The sequence below is a fragment of the Oryza sativa genome, chromosome 9 (genome assembly GCF_034140825.1).
Source record: "Oryza sativa Japonica Group chromosome 9, ASM3414082v1".
NCBI classification, from domain to species: Eukaryota; Viridiplantae; Streptophyta; class Magnoliopsida; order Poales; family Poaceae; genus Oryza; species Oryza sativa.
The window spans coordinates 17,397,715-17,422,043 of NC_089043.1; the positions used below are offsets into that span (position 1 = coordinate 17,397,715).

At 45.7% G+C, this 24,329-nt stretch overlaps 1 protein-coding gene across 1 annotated transcript; it reads right to left on the bottom strand.

Annotated features, from left to right (window-relative positions):
• Window positions 1-829: 829 nt before the first annotated feature.
• Window positions 830-2,897, bottom strand: LOC136351741 (uncharacterized). The gene is made up of 6 exons (XM_066304021.1): window positions 1,940-2,897; window positions 1,657-1,830; window positions 1,450-1,560; window positions 1,293-1,365; window positions 1,100-1,198; window positions 830-1,020 (listed from the first exon to the last, which is right to left on the bottom strand). Exons 1-6 carry the CDS (start codon window positions 2,413-2,415, stop codon window positions 838-840), a joined length of 1,116 nt encoding a protein of 371 aa, XP_066160118.1. The 5' UTR covers window positions 2,416-2,897; the 3' UTR covers window positions 830-837.
• Between the last annotated feature and the right edge of the window lie 21,432 nt (window positions 2,898-24,329).

A 24,329-nucleotide genomic window follows, 5' to 3' on the forward strand; every position in this document is an offset into this window, starting at 1 on the left:
CCGTATATTTTTTGTCCGACGCTAGCGCTAGGTTGCAGCCTCACGCGGGATCGGTTCCGTTTGCATGCGATGCGACGCCCCGCACAGGAATACACGTTCACTCCATCATACTGAACAAGATTGTGGTGGTTTCGGCATGGGACCAACTGAAACAGATCAAATTAAGTAGTAAAAACTAATCCAGCTCGCTTGAGTTCTGGCCGAGTCAGACAAATCATCACTAAACGATAGATAGATCACTGGTGGAGAAACCCTTTGTAGTCCCGGTTCGTAACCCCCCTTTAGTCCCGGTTTCCAAACCGGGAGTACCAATCCGGGACTAAAGATCGCTATCTTTAGTCCCGGGTGAAATAACCGGGAGTAAAGATCGATCTTTAGTCCCGGTTGGTGTTACCAACCGGGACTAAAGATGGCTCAGCCACGTGGCCGGCTGAGCCATCTTTAGTCCCGGTTGGTGTTACCAACCGGGACTAAAGATCGAGCTGACCATTTTTTTTTTGCATGGCCCTGTTGCTGCATGGTTTATATATATATATAGTTTATATATATATATATATATAAACCATGCATATATATGTTTCAATACATATATATGCATACATATATATATATGTATATATATATATATATATATTATATTATATTATATGTATATACATGCATAATATATATGTATTTATACACATATATATGTTATGCAAATTAATGCATATGTATATAGATATATATATATGACCAAAATATATTTACATTATAGAAAATGTGTACACATGCATATAGAAACATATGTAGTCATGTATTAATTACAATCTATTATATGTCCTAGCTAGCTAGCTATCATTTCGACGTAGTAGTACTCGCTGCTAGCTCAGAAGCTAAGGACCGGTGAATTGTGTTTCCGTCGTAGTAGAATTCACCCTTGGGATTAAGGATTTCTTCGTTGATGAATCCCATGAGTTGTTCTTGAACCGCCGTGATAAATTCCTTGTGTGTGGTCAGGTTATCCCTCATGCGAATAAACTATATGAATGTATGAAATTGATTAGTAATTAAACAAGAAATCGCTACGTAATGAAATTTTGAATTTATTTGTACGTACATCGAGCTCTCTTGTGGTGATGATTTGGTTTGCAAGGCAGTGGCAATACTCGCACACGTAATAGCCGCACAAGTTATTTCCCTGCTTTTGCTTTGCGCACTACAAATAAATGACAAACAACGAGAGATCTAATTAATATACACTTGTATGTATTTGAATCGGAGAAATATAAATATAGAGCATGTGTACTCACAGGAAATTTGAACTTCCGCCTAAGTCTTTCTCTCCATTTGCCGCGGACCAAATGACGGAACCGATACCAAGCCCTACATGGAGTTTAAAGATATGATTCGTAGTAGCAATTAACATAACAAGATTTTCTTAATTAACAAAGGAACTTATGACGGTACCTGTCTATAAGTTCGAAAACCTTGTCAAACGTAGACTCTTTTTTATCCATTGAGTCATATACGTTGACGGTGCAGGCCTCCAGGTCGAAGAGTAAAAGCACCCAGTGGAATCTGCAATGTGCGTGGGATGCATTACATATGAAACACTTAGAAAGTTCGTACGGGAATGAAATTTGGTATGTAGGAAGACAGTAAAATTAAACTAACTCTGTGTTGTATGGCAACAGTATGAACGTCTTGTAATGCTGCGCCTTCAGGAGATGGACGAGATTGTCCTCTGTTTCTTGTGGATATTGGTCGAGCATTGCGACGTTTACTCTCCGAGGGTCGATGAATCCAGTATCGAAAACCCTCCGCCGTCGGGCCCTTTGAATCTCCATTCTACAACGATAAAAGGGAGTATATTATTTTCTATAGTCTACTTATATACAAGGACCTAATTTATTAAAGGAGACGTATAGTAAGAAATCTAACCGAACGATATACTTACAAAATCCAGCAACTCATAATAGAGACGTCGAGGGCGTCCAGCTGGTATAGTTCGTAGATTCCCTTGAAATTGATCCAGAGAATGTCATCTCCTTGCAAGAAGTCCGTGTCCCTGATCCTCGCTCCGATCATCTCTCTACCGGCGGCGCTCATCTCCATGTACAGCTGATGGAACTTGTACATTTGTGTGGGTAGGGACTGCAGCAGCTCAGGCTTGACAAGCGGTTTACCGAGTTCGTACATGTATTTCACTTCCGCCTTTTCGATTGGTGCGACTCCTAGCAATTGATCCGTAGTTAGACCGGTGTCAGTAATAAATTGTTCTATCGTCATTTCTTTACCGGTAACCAACGGCTCGATCTCCTGTTTTGGTTGCTCTCCAAGCTGAGGGACTGGTTTGGACTTTCCAGAAGATGCTTTCTTCAGCGTTCGCTCATAGTCCGATAGCTTGATGGCCTCCTTGACAGATGCAGACATACCCCTGAAGAAGTTCCTGACACTGGGGTCTATAGGAATCTTCTTTTCTGGACTTCGAGGCTTGAATTGTCTCTTGACTTCTGATGCAACGTAAGCGTCAAGCTCCTCTTGCGTGCAATCGTACCCCGGGTCCTTGTTCTTGGCGGCGTCAACTTTCGCCTTCTTCGTTGCCCTTGTGTGGGCAGGCGGTGCAGCTGGGGGGGCCCTTGACTTTGAAGGTGCCGGAAGAGGAGCTTGCGGGGGAGTAGGTGTAGGAGCACGAGGAGGAGTCGGTGCAGGATCCTGAGGAGGAGTCGATGCTGGAGCCTGAGGTGGAGACGGTGCTGGCGGAGCATGAGGAGGAGACGGTGCAGAATCATGAGGAGGAGATGGCGGAGCCGGAGGAGATGGTGCACGAGACGCCGCTTGTCGCCCAGGGAGGATGATGTACCGCCTGCGCCATAGAATAATGGCATGGCTTGTGTCTCGTAGATGCGTCTCACCGTCTCCTCCAGGGTAATCCAGCTCGAGGTCCTCGTACGCACCTTCGACCAACTCAACTTCGACCTTCGAGTATCCTGCTGGAATCGGCCTGCAGTGGTAAGTACCTGAAGGGTCCGTTGGGATGGCCATGCCCGACGCCACCTTCATGTTGTGAGAGATTATTTATTAGTAATCAACATATATAAGCAGGAACTAGCGGAATGGCTAAATCTTACCTTTATTGATAAGTTCTTGAAAGGAATATGCAGCTCACATGGTGTCCGCTGAGTGATGTCATCAACGGGACAGGTCGATTCGTCCTGTGTTTGCATGGCGTCCATGCTCTGCGATCCTACCTGCCCCGTTGAGGCGCAGCTGCTACGGTTTCCTGACGGGCTCACCATTGCAGGAGGAATGGTCGGCTGGGGATCATGGGACCGATGTGCGGCCATGCGTTCATCAACCTTCCTTGCCACCTCCTCTTGCATGTTGAGTTCGTAGCTCGATACCCGGAACTCTAGGTCTGCAATCTTCGCCTCGGTATCTCTCTTGCTCCTCATCCGACTCCTATACGTGTGGATGTCCTCCTTGAAACCAATCTTCCAAGGAATCACCCCTTTCCCTCGTGTTCGTCCTGGATGCTCTGGAGTCTGCAGGGCGAGTGTCAGCTCGTCCCTATCTCTGTCGGGTCGGAACGTGCCCTGAGAGGAGGCTTCCACTGCATCTGTTAGTCGTTGCGCAGCCTCTCGTATCTGAACGCCGAATACCAGTGAGCCATCAGCTGGGTTGAGCGTTCCACCGTGAGCATAGTACCAGAACTTCGATCGTTCCGGCCAATTGGCTGTTGCCGGTTCGATACCCCTCTCAATCAAGCTAGCCTCCATCTCCTCCCACTTCGGCATCGCGACGCTATAGCCTCCTGACCCCAAGTGGTGATGGTACTTCTTCTTGGCGGCATTTTCTTTGTTTCTTTCCATCATCGCCTGCCCTTGTTCACCTGTCTTATATGCAACGAACTCGTCCCAGTGATCCCTTAGCTTTGGGAATGTGTCGAAGTTCGGTGTCTGCCCCTTCAGTATATACTTCTTGTACAGATCTCCCTTGAAGCTCTGAAACTGTTCTGCCATTTTCTTCAGAGTCCACCTCTTCACTTTGTCCTCTGTACCCGCAGGAAGGGTGAATGTCTCGAGCATTGTGGTCCACAGCATCTCTTTCTCCGAATCTGGGACAAAGCTCTCATGATCTCCTCGTGCCCTTGTTCTTCGCCAGTACACCGTACTGACAGGCACGTTATCCCGCACAACCCAACCGCTGTGACGTACATAGTTCTTGGCGGCTTCGGCCGGGGCACTAGGACGTCCATCTTCTTCCACTTCCGTTATGATGTGCCGACCCTCAAGCTTCTTCGCTGCACCTCGTTGCCCGCGTGCCCTCTTCTGTCCAACGGAGGGTTGACTACCACTAGCCTCCTCCTCCTGGTTCCCCTCCACATCCCTTTCCACGTGCCCCTGCTGGTTCCCCTCCGCATCCCTCTCCACGTTCCCTTCCTCGTTCAAGTACTGGTTTGGATCCTCGTTCCCCTCTTCTTCATTCCAGTACTGGCTGCTTCCCTCCGCGATTGTATCGTACAATATCTGTTCCTCATCGCGGTCAGCCATCTGTTGATACAAGAAACATCTGCTAAGTCACGAGACATTTATGTTTTAACAATCTAAGTCATGTATGCTAAGTGTAAATGTCGTACATTAGAACCCTACACAAACTTACGTGCTAAGTCTAATTACAAATCGTGATATAAGCTAAGTCTAGGTGACGTATATTATACAACCCTAGCTAGTAAATAATTATATACTAAGTCTAATTACAAATAAAGTAATCTTATATTAAAACTCAAATAATATTACATGCTAAGACTAAAATAGTCATGTATGCTAAGTGTTTCGTGCATATATGCTAAGTCTAATTAAGACAACAATAGTCAATTGCTACTTGTCGCACCATTTCCGTAGTAAATAATTATATACTAAGTCTAATCTCAAATAAAGTAATCTTATATTAAAACTCAAATAATATTACATGCTAAGACTAAAATAGTCATGTATGCTAAGTGTTTCGTGCGTATATGCTAAGTGTAATTAAGACTACAATAGTCAATTGCTACTTGTCGCACCACTTCCGTAGTCAATAATTATATACTAAGTCTAATTACAAATAAAGTAATCTTATATATATATTCAAATAATATTACATGCTAAGACTAAAATAGTCATGTATGCTAAGTGTTTCGTGCGTATATGCTAAGTCTAATTAAGACTACAATAGTCAATTGCTACTTGTCGCACCACTTCCGTAGTCAATAATTACATACTAAGTCTAATTACAAATAAAGTAATCTTATATTAAAACTCAAATAATATTAGAACACTACACAATCTTATATGATAAGTCTAATTACAGGTCTAATAATCTTAATTAATTGCATTACAAATATAACAATCATTTATATTATTACGTCACTTGCCTGCTCCAATTCCTTCTAGGGCTAGCTCTTCCACTCAGGCTTGACGGACGACTCCGACAACACGTCTTTTCTGCAAGATACAAAAAGATGTATATAGTCAAATGCGAAGTAACATATACATATATATATATATACATATATATATATATACATATATATATATATACATATATATATATATATATTGCATTTCACGTTAACGTTCGTCCTCGTTCGTTCGCTCGTTCACGTTCCCTAGCTCGTTCACGTTCGTTCCCTCGTTCTCACTTGTCTTCGTTCGATCGTTCTCGTTATCGCTCTCGTTCGTTCGATCGTTCTCGTTCTCGTTCACGTTCTCGCGGCAACATACATTGACGTGTTCGTTCTCGCTCTCGTTCGTTCGATCGTTCTCGTTCTCGTTCACGTTCTCACGGCAACGTACGTTGACGTGTTCGTTCTCGCTTCTCGTTCGTTCGATCGTTCTCGTTCTCGTTCGTTAATGGCGGTGTGGCGGCATCGGGGCGGCGGTTGGCGCCGTGGCGACGGCGGCGGCGTGGCGACGGCGTGGCGACGGCGGCGGCGTGGCGACGGCGTGGCGACGGCGGCGCGTGGCGACGGTGGCGTGGCGACGGCGGCGGCGGCGGCGTGGCGTTGCGGGGCCGTGGCGGCATCGGGGCGGCGGTTGGCGCCGCGGCGACGGCGGCGGCGTGGCGACGGCGGCGGCGGGGCGACGGCGTGGCGCCGGCGGCGTGGCGACGGCGGCGGCGTGGTGACGGCGTGGCGACGGTGGCGTGGCGACGGCGGCGGCGGCGGCGTGGCGTTGCGGGGCCGTGGCGGCGGCGGCGTGGCGTGGCGGCGGCGACGGAGAGAGACGGAGAGAGATCGAGCTGAGATCGGAGAGATCGAGAGATAAAGGGAGATCTGGCGGCGGCGGCTCTCACCCCAGAGATGCGGCGGCAGCGGAGGAGGCGGAGGCGGCGGCGAGGACGACGAGCTCGAGACGACGGCGAGATACGGCGGCGTCGGCGCGGGGATTTGCCCTAGGCAGTGGCGGCGAAGGAGAGAGGCCGAGAGAGATCGATCGGCCGAAAACGTCTAAGTGTTGGTGAAGAAGACGAGGGCGCACCGGGAATATATATACCCCCGGATCTTTACTCCCGGTTGTTCTCAACAACCGGGACTAAAGATATCTTTAGTCCCGGTTGTTGAGAACAACCGGGAGTAAAGAAAAGATATTTACTCCCGGTTGTTGAGAACAACCGGGACTAAAGATATCTTTAGTCCCGGTTGTTCTTAACAACCGGGAGTAAATATCTTTTCCCGCTATTTCGAAATTCTTTTTAAACCCGGTTAGGGTTAAGAACCGGGACTAAAGATTATAGCACTGCATATGATTTTCGCTTACATATGTGTTTATAAAATAGAAGTTAATGCATTAACATTATTTAAAGTACTAAAGATTAATGACAATTACTTCGAAAAATTATTTTTGTCTGTAATAAATTAAGTGGATAAATCGTAATAAGCAAATATATGACTTATAATTAATAAAAATTCCAATATATATATATATACTTAGCATATATATGAATGATATTATTATATTGGTAAAAACTCTAATTAAGATATGTATGTACATACTGCATGATTTAAAATTAATAAAAATTGTAATCATCATATATACTTAGCGTAGGAATTATATTAAATTAAATGCTAAAAACTCTAATTAACATATGTAAATGCCACATGCATGATTTAAACCTTTTAAAAATTCGAATAGTCATATATAAGTAGCATATGAAAGATAGTAAATTAAATTGTGAAAAACTCTAATATATGAATGATAGTTTTAAAAATATATTAAATTTAATACTTTTAAAAATTCTCCAGTCAATTATAATTAGCATATGAATGATAGTAAATTAAATGTTAAAAACTCTAATTAACATATAAAATTGCCACTTGCGTGATTTAAAACTTTTAAAAATCCTCTAGTCAATTATAATTAGCATATGAATGCTAGTAAATTAAATGTTAAAAACTCTAATTAACGTACATATGAAATTGCCACCTGTGTGATTTAAAACTTTTAAAAATTGTAAGTATCACATATAACTAGCATATACATGATTTGAACTTGTTGAAACCTCTAATAATCGTGCGTAATTAACATATGCCATACATCAATTGATTTATATGGATAATCAATACATCCAAAATAGTTTACATCGTGTACACAATAATTACGGCATTACATCGGCGGTGACGGTTGACCGCACGTACTTTCTCCTCACTATTGTTCCCTCCTTGTGATCGCTGCGTGAGTAAGGGGTGTCTTCATTTGATAGGAGGATGCTAGGGTCAATCGTCACCGTGAAAGGGGGTTGCCCATCCAACTGATCGTAATCCTCGTCAGTCTTGTCCTCAACTCCGACGATTTTTCTTTTGCCTGGGAGAACCACTTGACGCTTAGGCTCATCAGGCCCTCTGCCCTTCTTTCCTTTGCTAGACATGTCCTTCACGAAAAAGACTTGCGTTACATCATTGGCAAGGACAAAAGGTTCGTCCGAGTATCCAACCTTGTTAAGGTCAACAGTTGTCATCCCACTGTCATCAATCATTACGCCTCCACCAGTCAACCTAACCCATTGGCACCGGAACAGAGGAACCTTGAGAGGACCATAGTCAAGTTCCCATATGTCCTCGATGGCACCGTAATACGTGGCAGTTGTTCCATCGTGTCCCATGGCATCGACACGAACAGCGCTGTTTTGGTTCGTGCTCTTCATGTCTTGGGCTCTCGTGTAGAATGTGTACCCATTGATCTCATATCCCTGGAATGTCGCGATCGACCCAGACGGTCCCCTCGCCAGGAAGGCAAGTTGTTGGTTGATCGACTCGTTACCCATGAGATGTTGTCGTAGCCACGCGGGGAAAGTATCAATGTGATGCCGTGTAATCCATACATCGGACTTACCGATGTTCCTGGCGCGAACTAGAGCCAAGTGCTCCTCGATGTAAGGAGCTACCAATGAAGAGTGTTGCAGAACAGTGAAATGGGCTTTACGGAATAAATTGTTGTCTACCGTCATAATTGCTTTCCTTCCGAGAGTTCCCTTTCCCCGTAGTCTCCCTTCATGGCGTGATTCCGGTACCCCGATTGGGCGAAGGTCTTCGATAAATTCTACGCAAAATTCGATGACCTCCTCTGTTCCATAACCCTTGGCGATGCTTGCCTCTGGACGAGCACGGTTACGAACATACTTCTTCAGAACGCCCATGTACCTCTCGAAAGGAAACATGTTGTGTAGGTACATAGGCCCGAGAATACGGATCTCTTTCACAAGGTGACAAAGCAGATGTGTCATTATATTGAAAAATGAAGGTGGAAATATCAACTCAAAACTGACGAGACATTGCACCACTTCATTCTGAAGGGCATCTAATCTATCCGGATCGATGACCTTCTGCGAAATTGCGTTCATGAATGCACATAGCTTTGTTATTGTTGCCCGGACATTGTCTGGAAGGATACCCCTTATTACAACTGGTAGCAGTTGTGTCATCAACACGTGACAGTCATGAGACTTTAGGTTTGTGAACTTCTTCTCCTTCGTGCTTATTATTCGCTTGATATTCGTGGAGTATCCAGACGGTACCTTTATGCTCTCCAAGCATTCAAACATACTTTCCTTCTCTGCCTTGCTAAGAGTGTAGCTGGCTGGACTCAAGTAATGGCTTCCTTTCTCCTTTGGTTCCGGGTGAAGGTCGCCGCGTTGTTCCATATGCTTCAGATCATTACGTGCTTCCAGTGTATCTTTCGACTTTCCGTATACACCTAGGAAGCCAAGAAGGTTTACGCAAAGGTTCTTAGTGAGGTGCATCACGTCGATTGCGTGGCGTACGTCCAAGAATTCCCAATATGGTAACTCCCAAAATATAGAGTTCTTTTTCCACATCGCCGCGTGACCATCTTCGCTCTCTATATGCTGGCTTCCAGGCCCCTTTCCGAACACTACTTTAAGATCTTTAACCATAGCAAACACTGTTTTCCCGCTGCGATGTTTAGGCTTCGTACGGTGGTCGGCCTTATGTTCGAAGTGCTTGCCTTTCTTCCGTACCGGGTGGTTTGCTGCAAGGAATCGACGATGACCCATGTATACAACCTTCCTACAGTGCTTAAGATACGTACTTTCTGTTTCATCCATACAGTGAGTGCAAGCCTTGTACCCCTTGTTGGACTGTCCGGATAGGTTGCTAAGTGCAGGCCAATCGTTGATGGTTACGAACAGCAGCGCTCGTAGGTTAAACTCCTCCTGTTTGTCCTCGTCCCACACGGGGACACCTTCCTTCTTCCACAACTGTTTAAGATCCTCGACCAGTGGTCTTAGGTACACGTCGATGTCGTTACCAGGTTGCTTGGGGCCTTGAATAATAATCGGCATCATTATGTACTTCCTCTTCATGCATAGCCAGGGGGGGAGGTTGTAGATACACATCGTAACGGGCCAAGTGCTATGGCCGCTGCTCATCTCTCCAAAAGGATTCATGCCATCCGTACTCAAACCAAACCGTATGTTTCGTGCGTCCTTTCCAAATTCTTTAAATTTTCTGTCGATGTTTCGCCACTGCGAACCATCGGCGGGGTGTCTCAGCATCCCGTCCTGTTGACGCTCTTCAGCGTGCCATCGCAACATTCTAGCATTCCCCTTGTTCCTGAACAAACGCCTTAGCCGTGGTATTATAGGGAAATACCACATCACCTTAGCAGGAATTCTCTTCTTTGTTAGCTGCCCGTCAACTTCTCCTGGATCGTCCCGTCTAATCTTGTATCGTAGTGCTTTGCAAACAGGGCATGCTTCTAGGTTCTCGTACTCCTCACCGCGATATAGGATACAATCGTTCGGACATGCGTGAATCTTATGAACTTCCAGTCCTAACGGGCAGACTATCTTCTTAGCCTCGTACGTTGTCTCGGGCAATTTGTTTCCCCCCGGAAGAATGTTCTTGACGAGTTTCAATAAATCGCCAAATGCCTTGTCACTAACCCCATTTTTTGCCTTCCATTGCAACAACTCCAGAGTGGTATCCAACTTTTTGTGCCCCTGCTCGCAACCTGGGTACAACGAAGTTCTGTGGTCCTCCAACATCTTGTCCAATTTATGGGCCTCCTTTTCACTTTCGCAGTCCTCCCTGGCGTCCTGCAACATTTGACCAAGATCATCCGCAACGTCGTTACCATCAGCAGCTATTTCCTCCTCGCCCGTTTGATTTCCTTCAAATCCAACAAATTGAGCAAAGTCCGGAATATTGTCGTCTTCCACTTCATCTTCTTCCATTTCAACACCTTGCTCTCCGTGGGATGTCCAACAATTATAGCTTGGCATGAACCCCGACTCAAACAAGTGGAAATGAATAGTCCTGGATGCAGAATACTCCTTCTGATTCTTACACTTATTGCATGGACAACAAATAAAACCCCTTTTCCTGTTAGCTTCGGCCACTCTCAAAAAATAGTGCACGCCGTCAATAAACTCTTTGGACCGCCGGTCAGCGTACATCCATTGCCGATCCATCTACATGAGTCAAAAAAACCGTACACAAATAATTATTCTTACAATAATGACAGTCATACAATAATTATAAGATATCTTTATTCATACAAAAATCATAAAATATTACACCAAATAATTCTTAAAAACTATTTGTTAAGTAATAAACTAATTTTAATGTGTTTTACTTCTTTTAATTTTCATTTTAGTTTGTTTTCTATTATTTAAGATTAACTTTCACTAGAGTTTTCCTTCTCAACTATTTTATAAAACCTTGTTTAGCAAATGAACTAAATTTCTATATATTCTTTCTTCCACACACACATTTTCTCTCTCATCAACTTACAACTACATTTTGGAGACAAAAAAAGTGTGCAAAACATAGGTGCAAATGTAGTATGACAAAAAAAACATTGGAGGATGAAGTTGCAAACCTTTTAGGCACCTCCGATTTGTATGTAATCACCAAAATAAATTCAATAGAAATTTTGGCATGACCTCCCCTCTTTTTTGAAGAAATTTTGAAGCTTGCTCGGGCAGCTGGAGGAGGAAGAAGACATATATATAGGATGGGACTTTAGTCCCGGTTGGTAGCACCAACCGGGGCTAAAGATCACCGGGATCTTTAGTCCCGGTTGGTATTACCAACCGGGACTAAAGTTACCATCTTTAGTCCCGGTTGGTGTTATCAACCGGGACTAAAGATACCGGGAGGGCCTGACAGGCCCTGACAGCATTCGAACCGGGACTAAAGATGATCTTTAGTCCCGGTTGGTAACACAAACCGGGACTAAAGATCAAATATGCCCGTTACCCTTTTGAACCGGGACTAAAGAACATCTTTAGCCTCGGTTTTTATTGCATCCGGGACTACTGTGGAAATCGGCCGACCGACGAAAGATGGTTTCTCCACCAGTGGATATAGATATAGATATAGATATAGATATAGATATATATATGTGTGTGTGTGTGAGAAAATGATTCTATACACCCAGGTGTACGTACTCCTGGTTCCATCCACCGTCCATCCGCACACACCACCTTTCAAGCCAGCTAGCGGATCCAATACCGAGCCCGTTTTGATTTTTGTTTCCAAAAAAAAGAAATCCTCACGATCTTAATTATTCCGCACTAGCCGGAAGCCCGGAACCCTTTCGAATTGCTCGTATTAATATCTCGTGGGTGGTTCTAAACAGAATCGATAGATCGATCTGCAGGTTATATCGCGATCGGACGATTCGGAGGTGACGGCGGCACGACCCATCGGCGATTCGGAGGCGCCGGCGTCTTCCATTACTGGTGCCTCCGGTATGGCTGTCCCCGGGCGATTGGCTGGGCGAAGCGCTGGTGACCAAACAACGGCGCCGTTATTCTTCGGGCATTGGCAAGCCTGTGTGTCCGTGCGGCGACGGCATCGATCCAGGCCCGTGCAACGATCAAGATGACGATGAGCGCCGTCCAGAACTGCAACATCGACGATGCTGGCAAGTTCTTCTTTCTTCCGATTTTCTTAATTTGCTTTTTCTTGCAGATCGATAATGCATGCATGTATACTCTTTCATTTTCCTATTAGATTTATCTCTCTTAATAGCAGAAGAGGATGCAGACATGCATGCAGTCCCCGACCTGACGCTGATCGAATGATAAAGCATCTAAAGAAACGAATTTGTTTGGTGAATGCAGATACGAGATGCATGTATCGTGGACATGGATGGTGCTAACCACAGAACAGTCCAGCATGTGCGGACGTGCGGCGACTGCATCAGCGTTGGCATCGAACCCGTGATTCCTAGTTGACGGTGTTGATCAAGGAAGACACATTCTTGGCCCCTTCTCTGGCACGCGGTCGGCGTGATCCCATTGATGCTAACCGATCTGTTAGCGGGGATGCAGAGATTCTTCGATGAGACTTACATCGAGGGTGATCCCGTTATGTTTTTTTAGTCTCCATGCATGTTTTGGTTTCCGAAAGTCTTGCATTGTTTTTCTTCTTTGGTCTGTCCATTCAGAATTCAGTGCCCTTCTAGGGTATTTTTTTTATTCATAATGCAACAACCCGATACTTTACCAGTGATCCAGTCTGTGAATCTTTGGTACGGTAACACTTCTATATCATTGAATGATACAATTTATTCATAGTTAGCAACCCGACACGTCCCAAATGTACACACTCTTCTCTAAGAAAAAATGGTATGTGCTATTTTACTTGGAAAAAAGTACATATTCTATTCATGGAAAAAATGCCATATACCATACTCTCAATGAAAGGTATTAGCAATATAATGCTCTAAAGAACAGCATATACCCATAAAAAATATATACTTGGTATGAGAAAGTGTATACCGGTGCTAAGTTAAAAAAAAGGGTATATACTGCACTAAAGAACAATATATATATACTCATAAAAAATATATACTGGTATTAGAAAGTATATACTGGTACTAAGTTAAAAAAAGGTATATACTGTTACTAAGTTTTAAAAAAAGAGTACATACGTATACTGCTACTGCAGTTTAAAAATTGTATGTACTTGTACATCTAGTATTCTAGTATATACCGGATCCTCCATAAAAAAGTATATGCTGAAACTAATCAGGGATCAGTATATACCGGACATACCGGTTTCCTTGAAGATACTGATCGAATAACAAGAAGTAGTATATGCAGTATATATACTGACAAAAAAAATATATATATGCAGATACTGATCGAACAAACAAGTAGTAGTCCCTAGTATATGCAGTATATACTGAGCAAGCAAGAAAGAAGTACATACTCAACCGATCGATTTAAGTATATACTGAATACTTGAGAAAAAGTATATACTCCTTAACGTATCAATTTAGTATATACTGGATACTTAAAAAACAGTATATACTTTTAGGAAAAATACTGTATAATCCAAACATATGCTTGACGTGATTAAAGAGAGCAAAGTAGACTGCTCCAATGAGACATATACTGCCCGTAATTACAAAGTAGATAGTGTATACAGGTACTATATATACCACTACTTTGTGAAGAAAAAGGATTAAGTATGTACTTAAAAACGTATGCTCTCTTTTCTAATCATTTTGATGAAGAAGATAAGCTCCACGTGTTCTGAGTATAGTTACGTGCATTTAAATTTTGAAACACACATGCACTCGGTCAGTCGGTTGTAACAAAACTAAAAGAAAATAAAATACCTTTTTAAAAAAATCTGACTCACCATGAACCCATTGGATAATCCAATATGGAGAGGGTGTATGTACTCCCGGTGTATATAATGGTCATCATATATATATATATATATATAGAGAGAGAGATCTACTCTAGGCGTTGCGCGTTACTCCCTCCGTCTCATAATAGGTGACGTTTTTGACTTTTTATTTGCAATGTTTGACCATTCATTTTATTTGAAAAATTAGTGCAAATATAAAAAAAGATAAGTCATATGTAAAGTACTTTTGATAATAAAGCAAATGACAAACAAAATAAATAATAATTTCAAAATTTCTTGAATAAGACGAATGATCAAACATTGACAAACAAAAACTCAAAAAGACAAGTAATATAGGACGGAGGTAGTACCAAATACCGTGGCGCGACTAACAACGATACCCCACAGCGCGTCCTGTTTTTCCGTTCCTAGCGATATCCCTCCCAATGTTATCTCAGGAAAAAAAATTACTATGTGGATCCGTGATTTCCGTTTTTAGTGTGATCGCTTCCTGATTTTTCGTTTCTGTTTTTCACGAGTGCTCCCCTGACCGGAAACAATAAATCCAGTTGCGTTTGAACCAATCAGGCTATCGTAACAAAATTACTGATGTTCGCTTTTTCCGTTCCGCATATACCTCCTGCTACTTGCTTTTCATTTGGTCCAAGTAAAAAAATTACTACCTATCGTGCTCCAAAATAGGCCAAAGTAAAAAAATTACTACATCCTACGGGTCAGTAAAAAAATAATTAACCGCCTCTTGTATACCAACGTAGCTCTAGTAAAAAAAATGATATATCCTACTAGTCAGTAAAAAAAATAACTAACCGTCTCTTGTGTACCAACGTAGCTCTAGTAAAAAAAAATGATACATCCTACTGGTCAGTAAAAAAATAACTAACCGCATCCTGTATACCTACATAGCTCTAGTAAAAAAGGTGTGCCTCGGCGGCTGCGGCGGCAACAATTTGGGAGGGATGGACGAGGACGCAGGCACCGGGATCCCCATGCTTCCCTCCCTGGTGCTGGCTGAAATCCGCCCCAAATGCATAGCCTCCATCTCCATGGCGTTCCCATCCGGCACACATGGCAGTCCTCTTCTTTGACCACCGCCGGCAACTACACGTCTGGTGGTGGCATGACTGTATCTAAGAGCGTGCTCGAACCAGACAAGACACTAATTTAACAAAACACTAAAAAACAAGACCATAACAACCATTGACATGTATAGAGCTAGCGTAACCGTTGGCATAGTGCGAGTGATTTCCGAGGGCACTCAATAGACTTAGGGTTTGCCTCAACAGAACCCCCTCATCTGTGAATCTGTGATGGGCTATGGGGGGTACATGCCTCGTCAGTGATGAGTGTCCTCGCCATCTCCACTCATTGCCCCTGCACATGCTTCAGTGCTTCACTAATCACCACAGTGAGCTGTTTAAAGTCAAGTATCTGACACATAAACAAAAACTGCTTCATCATATATATATATCACTGAAAGCATCCAAACTAGAATTGAATGGAAATATATGGATCTCATTCTCATATAAGAATGATAGTACAGATCTTTACCAAAAAGAGATATGGGGTTCTCAGTCACCACAATAGCACTACACATTCACAGAACGGGATGATATGAAATTTATCAGATCGACACAATAGAAGGGAAGGGGCAATGCACCAGATTTGGTCCGGGAAAACGGATCCAAGCAGCCGAGTCGACAAGGACGTTGAGCAGCCTGTTGCCTCGAGCTCAAGGGCCGATCGTCACATCCGCACCGTCTTGTGCCTGCCATCGGATCTGGCTGCCCTAAACTCAATGCATGGCCACTCAATCCAGATGAGCTAGGGTTGGAGGAAACGTAACTCCACATAGAGATTGATCCGTCGGTGAAAGTGGTGCATCGAGGTGGAGGACAGTTGGTGGAGGTGGAGAAGAGCCGGCAAATATATAGCAAATTCGAATGTGGGATTTGGGCAGTCCGTCGACGAGAGCACGATGAGCTCTTGGGCCGCAATGATCTTAGAGCCAATGGCTCGCCACCAAACCTCATCCTAGTTCTCTGGGGGGGGGGGGCCTAATACGCGACTAGTCGCGTGGCCCCCATGCGCGCGATCAGTTCTAGTACTAGTAGTATTAGTCTAGTACTGGTACTACTGTAGTACTACTACTATTACTACACTGCTATTACTACTACTACTAGTGTTGTTATACTACTACTAGTATTACTACTATAAATAAATAAATAAATATATCTATATTTTTTGATGTATAAAAAAAATATGCACGTATACAAACTTTGTATACGATGTGTACAAACTTTGTATACGATGTGTACAAACTTTATATACGTACGTATTAAAAAATAAAATAAAAACTAGAAAATACATCATGTATACAAAATACAAACTTTTGCATACGCGTATACAAACTACGATGTGTACAAACTTTGTATATGATATATACAAACTTTATATACGTACATATTAAAAAAATAAAATAAAAACTAGAAAATACATCACGTTTACAACTTTGCGTATACAAACTTTGCATACGCGCATACAAACTTTGCATACGTACGAATACAAACTTTGCATATATACGAATACAAACTTTATATTCATGCATCTTTAAAAAAACTAGAAAAAATAAGCAGAAGAGAAACCGGAAAAGAAAAACGAAAAAACCTAACAAAAAAGAAACGAGAAAAACGGAGAAAAAAAAAGGGAAAAAAACAACCGAACAGAAACGACAAAAAAGAGAAAAACGGAAAACTCGCTACTCCCTCCTCCTCTCGCGCGGCGCGTCCGCCGCCCCTCTCCGCGCGCGACACATGTCCAGTCGCGCGGGGAGGGGCGCGCGCGACTGATCGCCCATTAGCTTTTTCGTAGTTCTCCCCCTCCACCTCCATCTCCGCCTCCCCCTTCACAGGAATCCTAATTGGCGCGTACGCGCCGGCCCACACGGCCCAAGACACGGTTAGTTTTTTTTCCCGAATTTTTTCATATATGTGTAAACTTTCAACCCAGATTTGAATACTTTCAACTCCGACTTGAAAACTTTCAACTCCAACTTGAAAACTTTCAACTCAGATTCGAAAACTTTCAACTCGAGATTCAAAAACTTTCAACTCAGATTCGAAAACTTTCAAGTCGAGATTTGAAAATTTTCAAATCAGATTTGAAAACTTTCAACTCGAGATTCGAAAACTTTCAACTCAGATTCGAAAACTTTCAACTCGACATTTGAAAATTTTCAAGTTATGATTTAAAAACTTTCAACTCAAAACATTTAGAACAAAAATACGTGTGCTAAAGTTTTTAAAAAAGTAATCAGAAAAAAGAAAAAAAAGAATCAGAAAAAAGAAAAAAAAGCTAAAAGAAAAAATCAAAAAAAAAAGAAAAAAAATCACGAATAAAAGAGAAAAAAAGGCTGATGTGTCTTGTGGGCCGGGGGGCAGCTGCGCGCGCGCCAACTAGCAACCCCCCTCCCCCCCTCATGGACAACCTCGGGATGACGAGCCCATTTCTACCATTCCGCCCTCTGCTTAATTCCCTCCTTGTCTCTCCCACCGCCTCCATCCCCGAGCAACCGCCCACACTGCTGGCCTTTTGCTGGCTCGAGAGAGAGTTCAAGAGACCGAGAGAGAGCGAAACGGAGATTAAAAAGGAAATTGGCAAATTGCCTCGTCGTACATGCAGGCCTCGTCAGTGACAAATAACTGCTCATCTATGATGGAGTTGTGTCTCGTAATAAATAAGCGCAGCCATAAGTTTCCGTGTCAAAAATAAGCGCAGCCATAAGTTTCCGTGTTCAACTTTGACCGTTCGTCTTATTTGATTTTTAAAGAAAAATCTAAAAAGCATCAGTCACATAAAGTACTATTTATGTTTTATAATCTAATAACAATAAAAATACTAATTATAAAAAAAATTTAAATAAGACAGACGGTCAAAATTAGATATGGAAACTTATGGTTGCGCTTATTTTGGGATGAAGGGAGTTTTTATTTAACCCGATAGAACTAACATTATCTGTGACGGGTCATAATCATCCGTCGATGATGTATCATCACGGATAAACGGGAAAAATATGTGGTGAAAACAAAAAATATAGTGGAAACTTGAAAACTACCGTTGGATAAAAAATGGACGTCGGAGATTCATCAACGTCATCACGAGTAAAAAATTTACTCGCAGTAAAATTTTTACTCATGAGTAAATCCGTGAGTAAAATTTTTACTTGTGGTGACGTGGACAAATCTTAGACATCCATTTTTTATTCAATGGTAACTTTCAGGTTTTCATACGTGGTTTCCACCACATATTTTCTCCGGATAAACAGTTATGTAGCAGTGTATCTTAAATGTCGCCCATATGTATACAATCATTGATCATGTAGTGTCTCCCTAACTAATGCTATAAGAAATTTGCATAATGACAAATTGTTTGTACAACTCTCATTAATTCTAGGAAAAAGTATAAAATACCCCCAAACTATCACGGTCGACCGAATTACCGCCCTGAACCCGAAAATCAGACACTGTTCAACCTGAACTTTCAATACCGGACGAAGTATCCCCCTCGACCCAATTTAGAGCGGTTTTGTTCTACGTGGAGTACACGTGGCAAACCAGCCAGCATTTTCTTTAAAATAATGGTGGGATCCACCTATCATACCTCTCTTCCCCTCTCTCTCTCTTGCGCGAATGGCGCGCGCGGCGGTGAGGGGACAGGTGGTGGCGCAGATGATGGCGCGAATGGCGGCATGCACGGCGGCACGCACATGATGGGGAAGGGGTGGAGGGGAGTGGGGAGGGGGACACCATAAGGAGTAGCAACCCGGTGGTTGGCGGCGGGCAGTCAGTGAAGGTGGACGGAGTAGCGGCGAGTCCAGCACCCCGAGGCTGTGGCCTGGAACAACGGCGCAGGGATGAGAGTTGTCCATAGCGGCTTGATGGATAGAATTTGGTGTCTGGTGACGGAGACGGGCTTGAAGGCACTGATGACGACGAGCCCCGAGCCCACACGATCCTGAGTGAAGAGCGGAGGTTGGCACCGGCGGAGGGCGGGCCCACCCTCCACCTGAGGACGCAGAGGATGGTGCCGGTGGCAGGCGGTGATGGCTCGGGCAAGGGAGGCCATCGGCAGAGAAGGAGCCGGAGGAGGGCTCGGTGCACCGGCGGGGGTAGAGGCAAAGCCCCGTCAGCGAAGGAGAAGCGGTGCCGGCAACGGGCTTCCATGAGACATAGGTTGGAGGCTGGTGGAGAGGAGGCGTCGGTGGTGGAAAATCTGGTGGTGGGCGACGGGTGAGGAGGAGCCGATGGCAGGGAGATCCGCCACACCCGTCTCTGGCCTACGCCCCCGCCACGCTCGTCGCCGGCCACGGGGTCACCACTCCCAACGGCTCACAATAGAGAGAGAGAGAGGAGGGGGGAAGGGAAGAGGGGAAAGAGAGGGGTGAGAGAGTATGGTAGGTGGGTCCCACCATGTCACGCCCCGAACCAGTTCCGGCCGGAACTAGCCCGTGACGCTCCAAATTAACCTGTTAATCGATACCAGTCCCAGGAAACAGTGCTGGTATCACAGGGAGACAGAATATCATAGCAACAGAGGTCTCTTTATTATAGAGTAGGAGTACAGTCATGTTGGGCTGCGGACAGATCCTGAGCTCACAACTGCATTACAAAAGCGAAACGGAAGCCAGGACTTGGACCAATCATCACAGGCGCGACTTGGGAACTAGGCCGAAACCCTAAAACTCATCGTAGCCGGCTTGCTCCTGGAAGAACTCCTCATCAGCAGGATCTGCTTCATCTTCTTCAGCAACTGGGGGGGGGATATTTATATAGAGCAAGGGTGAGTACGGGAGTACTCAGCAAGCCAGGGGAAAATAAGTGTTTAATGCAGGCTTCAAGGAATGGCTGTTGTTTTTGCAATTGATTTTATTTGAACTCTTTTCTAAAAGCAACTAAGTGAGTGCTTCTCAAACGACACGGATGAGGCAGTGCGTCTCGTCCGGTCGGAGTATGTGCAATGTATCAGTCTTTAGATTTGAACAAGATTGGCACCCGGCCAAAGGCCTTTTAAACGGCCACCCGGGCCAACACCTTTTCAAACGGCCACCCGGGCCAACAACTTTTTAAACGGCCACCCGGGCCTAGCTGATCCCGTCAGCTGCGGATTCTTTTCAAACATCGAACCCGATTTCACAACAGCAATTTCACAAGCAGTAGTCAAACAAAACTACGCTAGGAATCACCTCACATCCGCCCATGACCGTGGGCACGGCTGTTCGAACAGTTTGTTAACCTCTGCAGAGGGGGTACACTTTACCCACACGTCATTACTAACCCGGGTCACCCAGCCCGTGGGGATCAGCCACGTCGGGAGACCTCCAAGCTTTCATGACAAGGCATTTCGAAAGCCGATGCAGGTTTGCCATATGCCGACGAGAGGGGTCCCAGACCAACAACAGGTTAGGTCCCAGACCATACTGTGCCAGGAAGCCCAGGGGTCCTCCCCGACACCACCCCGGCGAATCCACATGTCTCTCGGCATCAAGGCTCCCCTGATAAGCTAGTTACTCAGCCAGGGGTGTCCCATTCCACCCATGTGGTCGTACTTGTCTTATGTTTGGATGAAATTCCAAGGAATCGGTCCTTAAGTGCGAGAGCGGGAAACCGTACACCCGGTACGTTCCCCGGTCCGCGGTTTTGGAAATTCATTTAGTTCGCAAGCACCGACCCAAGTGTCGGGTTTTCCAAGTCTTTTGTAAAACTCCAGTTTTACCCAAGTTGTTACTCAGATTTTAAGTTTGAAGGCGACCGTCGATACTCGCACAGAGTGCACGAGTATCGAGGCGCAACTGGGTGGTTACAAGGGGACATGGCATAGCAATTAACAATGGAAGGATCAAATGCGACAAATTAGGTAGGTCTGCCAATCTGCCTTGCAGACGGGACAACAGATTAAGTGTGATCCTATCAATGCATAATATTTTGCAAGCAATATAATTAAATTTCAAATATAGGCTCAAGATGTTCAAAGGTGGCTTGCCTTGCTCGAGATCTGGAGCTTGATCCTCGAAATCCTCGCACTGCGGGTCTTCGGGCTCCGAAACTACACGCGAAACGGGACAACTCAACAAACGGCGAGAATAAAGCCCTATTAATGACCCCTAAGCGTGCCATTAGATAGATCTCGAGATTTGGGAAATTTTGGAAGTTGAACGGAGTCAAACGGAGTTATGGTTGGAAAGATATTGAATTTCTAAGATTATTGGATTTTTGGTCTAAAGGAAAAAGGATTTAATTAAATCCTTTTTGGAAAAAGGAAAAGGAAATGATGAAGGGAGGGAATCTAGACTTTCCTCGGGCGGCTAGGGCGCGGCCCAAAGGTATTCGGCTCGGTCCGGCCGAGCTAAACGGGCCGGACGGCCCAAAGCGGCCCATTTACGCGCGCGCGCGGGAGAGGAGAGAGAGAGAGAGAGCCGGTGGACCGGGCTCACCTCGCGCGGCCCCGGGTGGGACCCGCTTGTCAGCGGCTCGGCCCACCGTGCGGAGGGAGCACGCGGCGCACGCGCGCGGGCGAAAGGGGGAAAGCGGTGCGCGCGCGGTTTACGGAGGACTCGGGTGCGGCGGGCCCACGCGCAGCCTCACGGCTTGCGGTGGAATGCGCGCACGGGGAGGGATCGGCCGGGGTCGGCCCGTCCCGAGCTCAGCCGAGCTGGCGCCGACGTGGCGCCTACGTGGCGGCCACGTGGGCTGGCAGGAGGTAGACGACGACCGGCCGCAAATGAACGGCGGGCGACGGCGGCGAGCGGTAGAGCGGGCCACGGCGATACCGGCGAAGGCGAGCACGCCGGGCGGTAGTACGGGACGAGAGGAGACGAGCCAACGGCTCGGATTCGCCGGAGGTTGCTCGGCGGCGGCGGATTGCGGCGGCGGCAACCGGCGGCGGGAGAAGAGGGAAACGGCGACGAGGCCACGAGAGGTCGATCTCCGGCGGTGAGAGCATCTACAAGGCCACGGGAACTCGATGCTAGGGTTGGATTGGACGGAGCTATGCCGAGCTAGGCTGGCGACGTGCGGCTACTTCGGAGCTCGGGCGGCGACGGCAGCGAGCACATGGCGAGCAACGGCATCGGTCGGGGCGGCGCCGGCCAACTACGGGAGGTCTACTCGAGCTAAAACCGAAGTCTAAGGGGGGGGAGACGGAGCGAGGAGGGAGAACGAAGCGAAACATCACCGCGGGAAGGAGAGGCGCTGTGACGAGAGGCCGACGGCGCGGGAGTGATCTCTCCGGCCTCGGGCCGGGGAAGAGGAAGAAGAGGCGCGGCCGGAGTCCTCTTCGGCGTCCTCGCTCGTGCCGGCTCCTCCGACACGCGCGGCGACGATTGGAGACGGCGAAAATAGAGACGGCAGTGGAGGAGGCGAAAATGGGGAGGAAAGGAGAAGGGGAGGCCGGGGGTTTAAGGAGGCGGCAATGTCGGTTTGGGGAACCGACTTGCGCGGTCAAGAGCGCGAGCTGGCGCTCGGCTAGCGGCCAAAGCGGTGGCAGACGGGATGACGCCGGCGGGAGAGGAAAAAGGAGGAAGGGAAAAAGGAGGAGGAGAAAGGAATTCTCTCCTTTGCCGATTCGGGAAAAGGAGAGTGGGCGCGGGGCGACGACGCGGCAGAGGGAGGTGAGGCGCGGCCTCCGGGCCTTGGCGGCTAGCGCGCGGAGTGGCGGGGGCCGGCGATGACGACGGCGGGCGGTTTGGAGCGGAGCGGCGACAGCGGCGACTGGCGCGGGCAGAGCTGACGGCGGCGGCGACCGGGCGGTCGGCCACTCGGCTTGCGCGGGCGCGAGGCAACGGGCGACGGCGCGCGGGGGGGTGGGGGGAAAAGGCGGGGCGCGGGCGGCTCACGCGCGCACGCGCGCGGCGCGCGGGCAAAGCGGCGGGATCGGGAGAGAGCGAGGGAGCGCGAGGGAGAGAGCGCCCGGGGAGGGAGAGAGAGAGAGAGAGGGAAATGGGCCGGGGGGGAGAGATGGGCCGGGGGGGCAAGGTAGACTTTGCGGAGGAATTGATTCGGAAGATTTGGATTCGGAATTTGAACTCGACGATAGATCGGGGATTGAGATCTTGAGATGGCACGGACACTAGACAACAATCAAAGGAACAAAATTTCGCAATTAGGGTTTTTGAGAGATAATTTTCCCGCTAGGCGCCACGACGGAACGGGCGCTACACACCATTTTTTAAATAAAAAAATACTGACTGGATTGCCATGTGTACGTCCCATAGGATAAAACCGCTTCGGATTGTGTCGAGGGAGGTTATTCATCCAGTATAGATAGTTCAGGGTTTAAAACGTCCGATTTTGTGGTTCAAGGGATAATTCGTACCGTCAGTGATAGTAGTGATAGTCAGGGGATTATTTGTACTTTTTCCTTAGTACTATCGTTTGGCAGTACGCCAGTACCTTATCAGTCCAACAAATTAAATGTGCTCCGTCTTTAACGTTGGGATGCCACTTCCCTGTTCCTAGATTACGTTCCGATCTTTATCCCATAATAACAAAAGGCTATTCCCCATAAAGCTCAGATTAGTGGTTATGCCTCGCCTCCTAATGCAAGTTTTATAGTGGAGATGATAGTTAACCTTAATTTAGTCCATATCATCAACTTATTAATTAAGAGGCAATACATAGAACAAATTACCTCTAGCACACTTGTCCCAATACATCGTATTAAGGTCATCTTTGTTTAGGTTAATAAGCCAACTTATAAGTCGAAAAGTCTAAGCTTAAACAAACTTTTCATTTGGCTTTTTTGAAGTCATAAGCCATTCTAACACCATTAAGTCAAAAGCTAGGTTGGAGAAGCTTTTTTTATCTTATGTGAGGTCGATGTATGACTCCACCACTAAACTTAGGACATTAAATCCACTGCTTACAAAATCATAAGCCAATAAACTGATTTAAAAGTCTAATCCTAAACAAAGAGGGCCTAATTTTACTTTATTTGTTTCCTATCAATTCATTGGTCTCTTGTTCTTATCTATCTTAGAGTTTGTGTAGAGGTAGCCCTTGCATGAGAGGTGGCTTCTTCTCTCTTCTTTCATATCTCTCATCCACCTTATCGTATGAGCTTACATGGCACCTAGAGACAAGTGCGTAGAGGCTTGTAGTACTTGCCTTAATAAACTACTCGTATT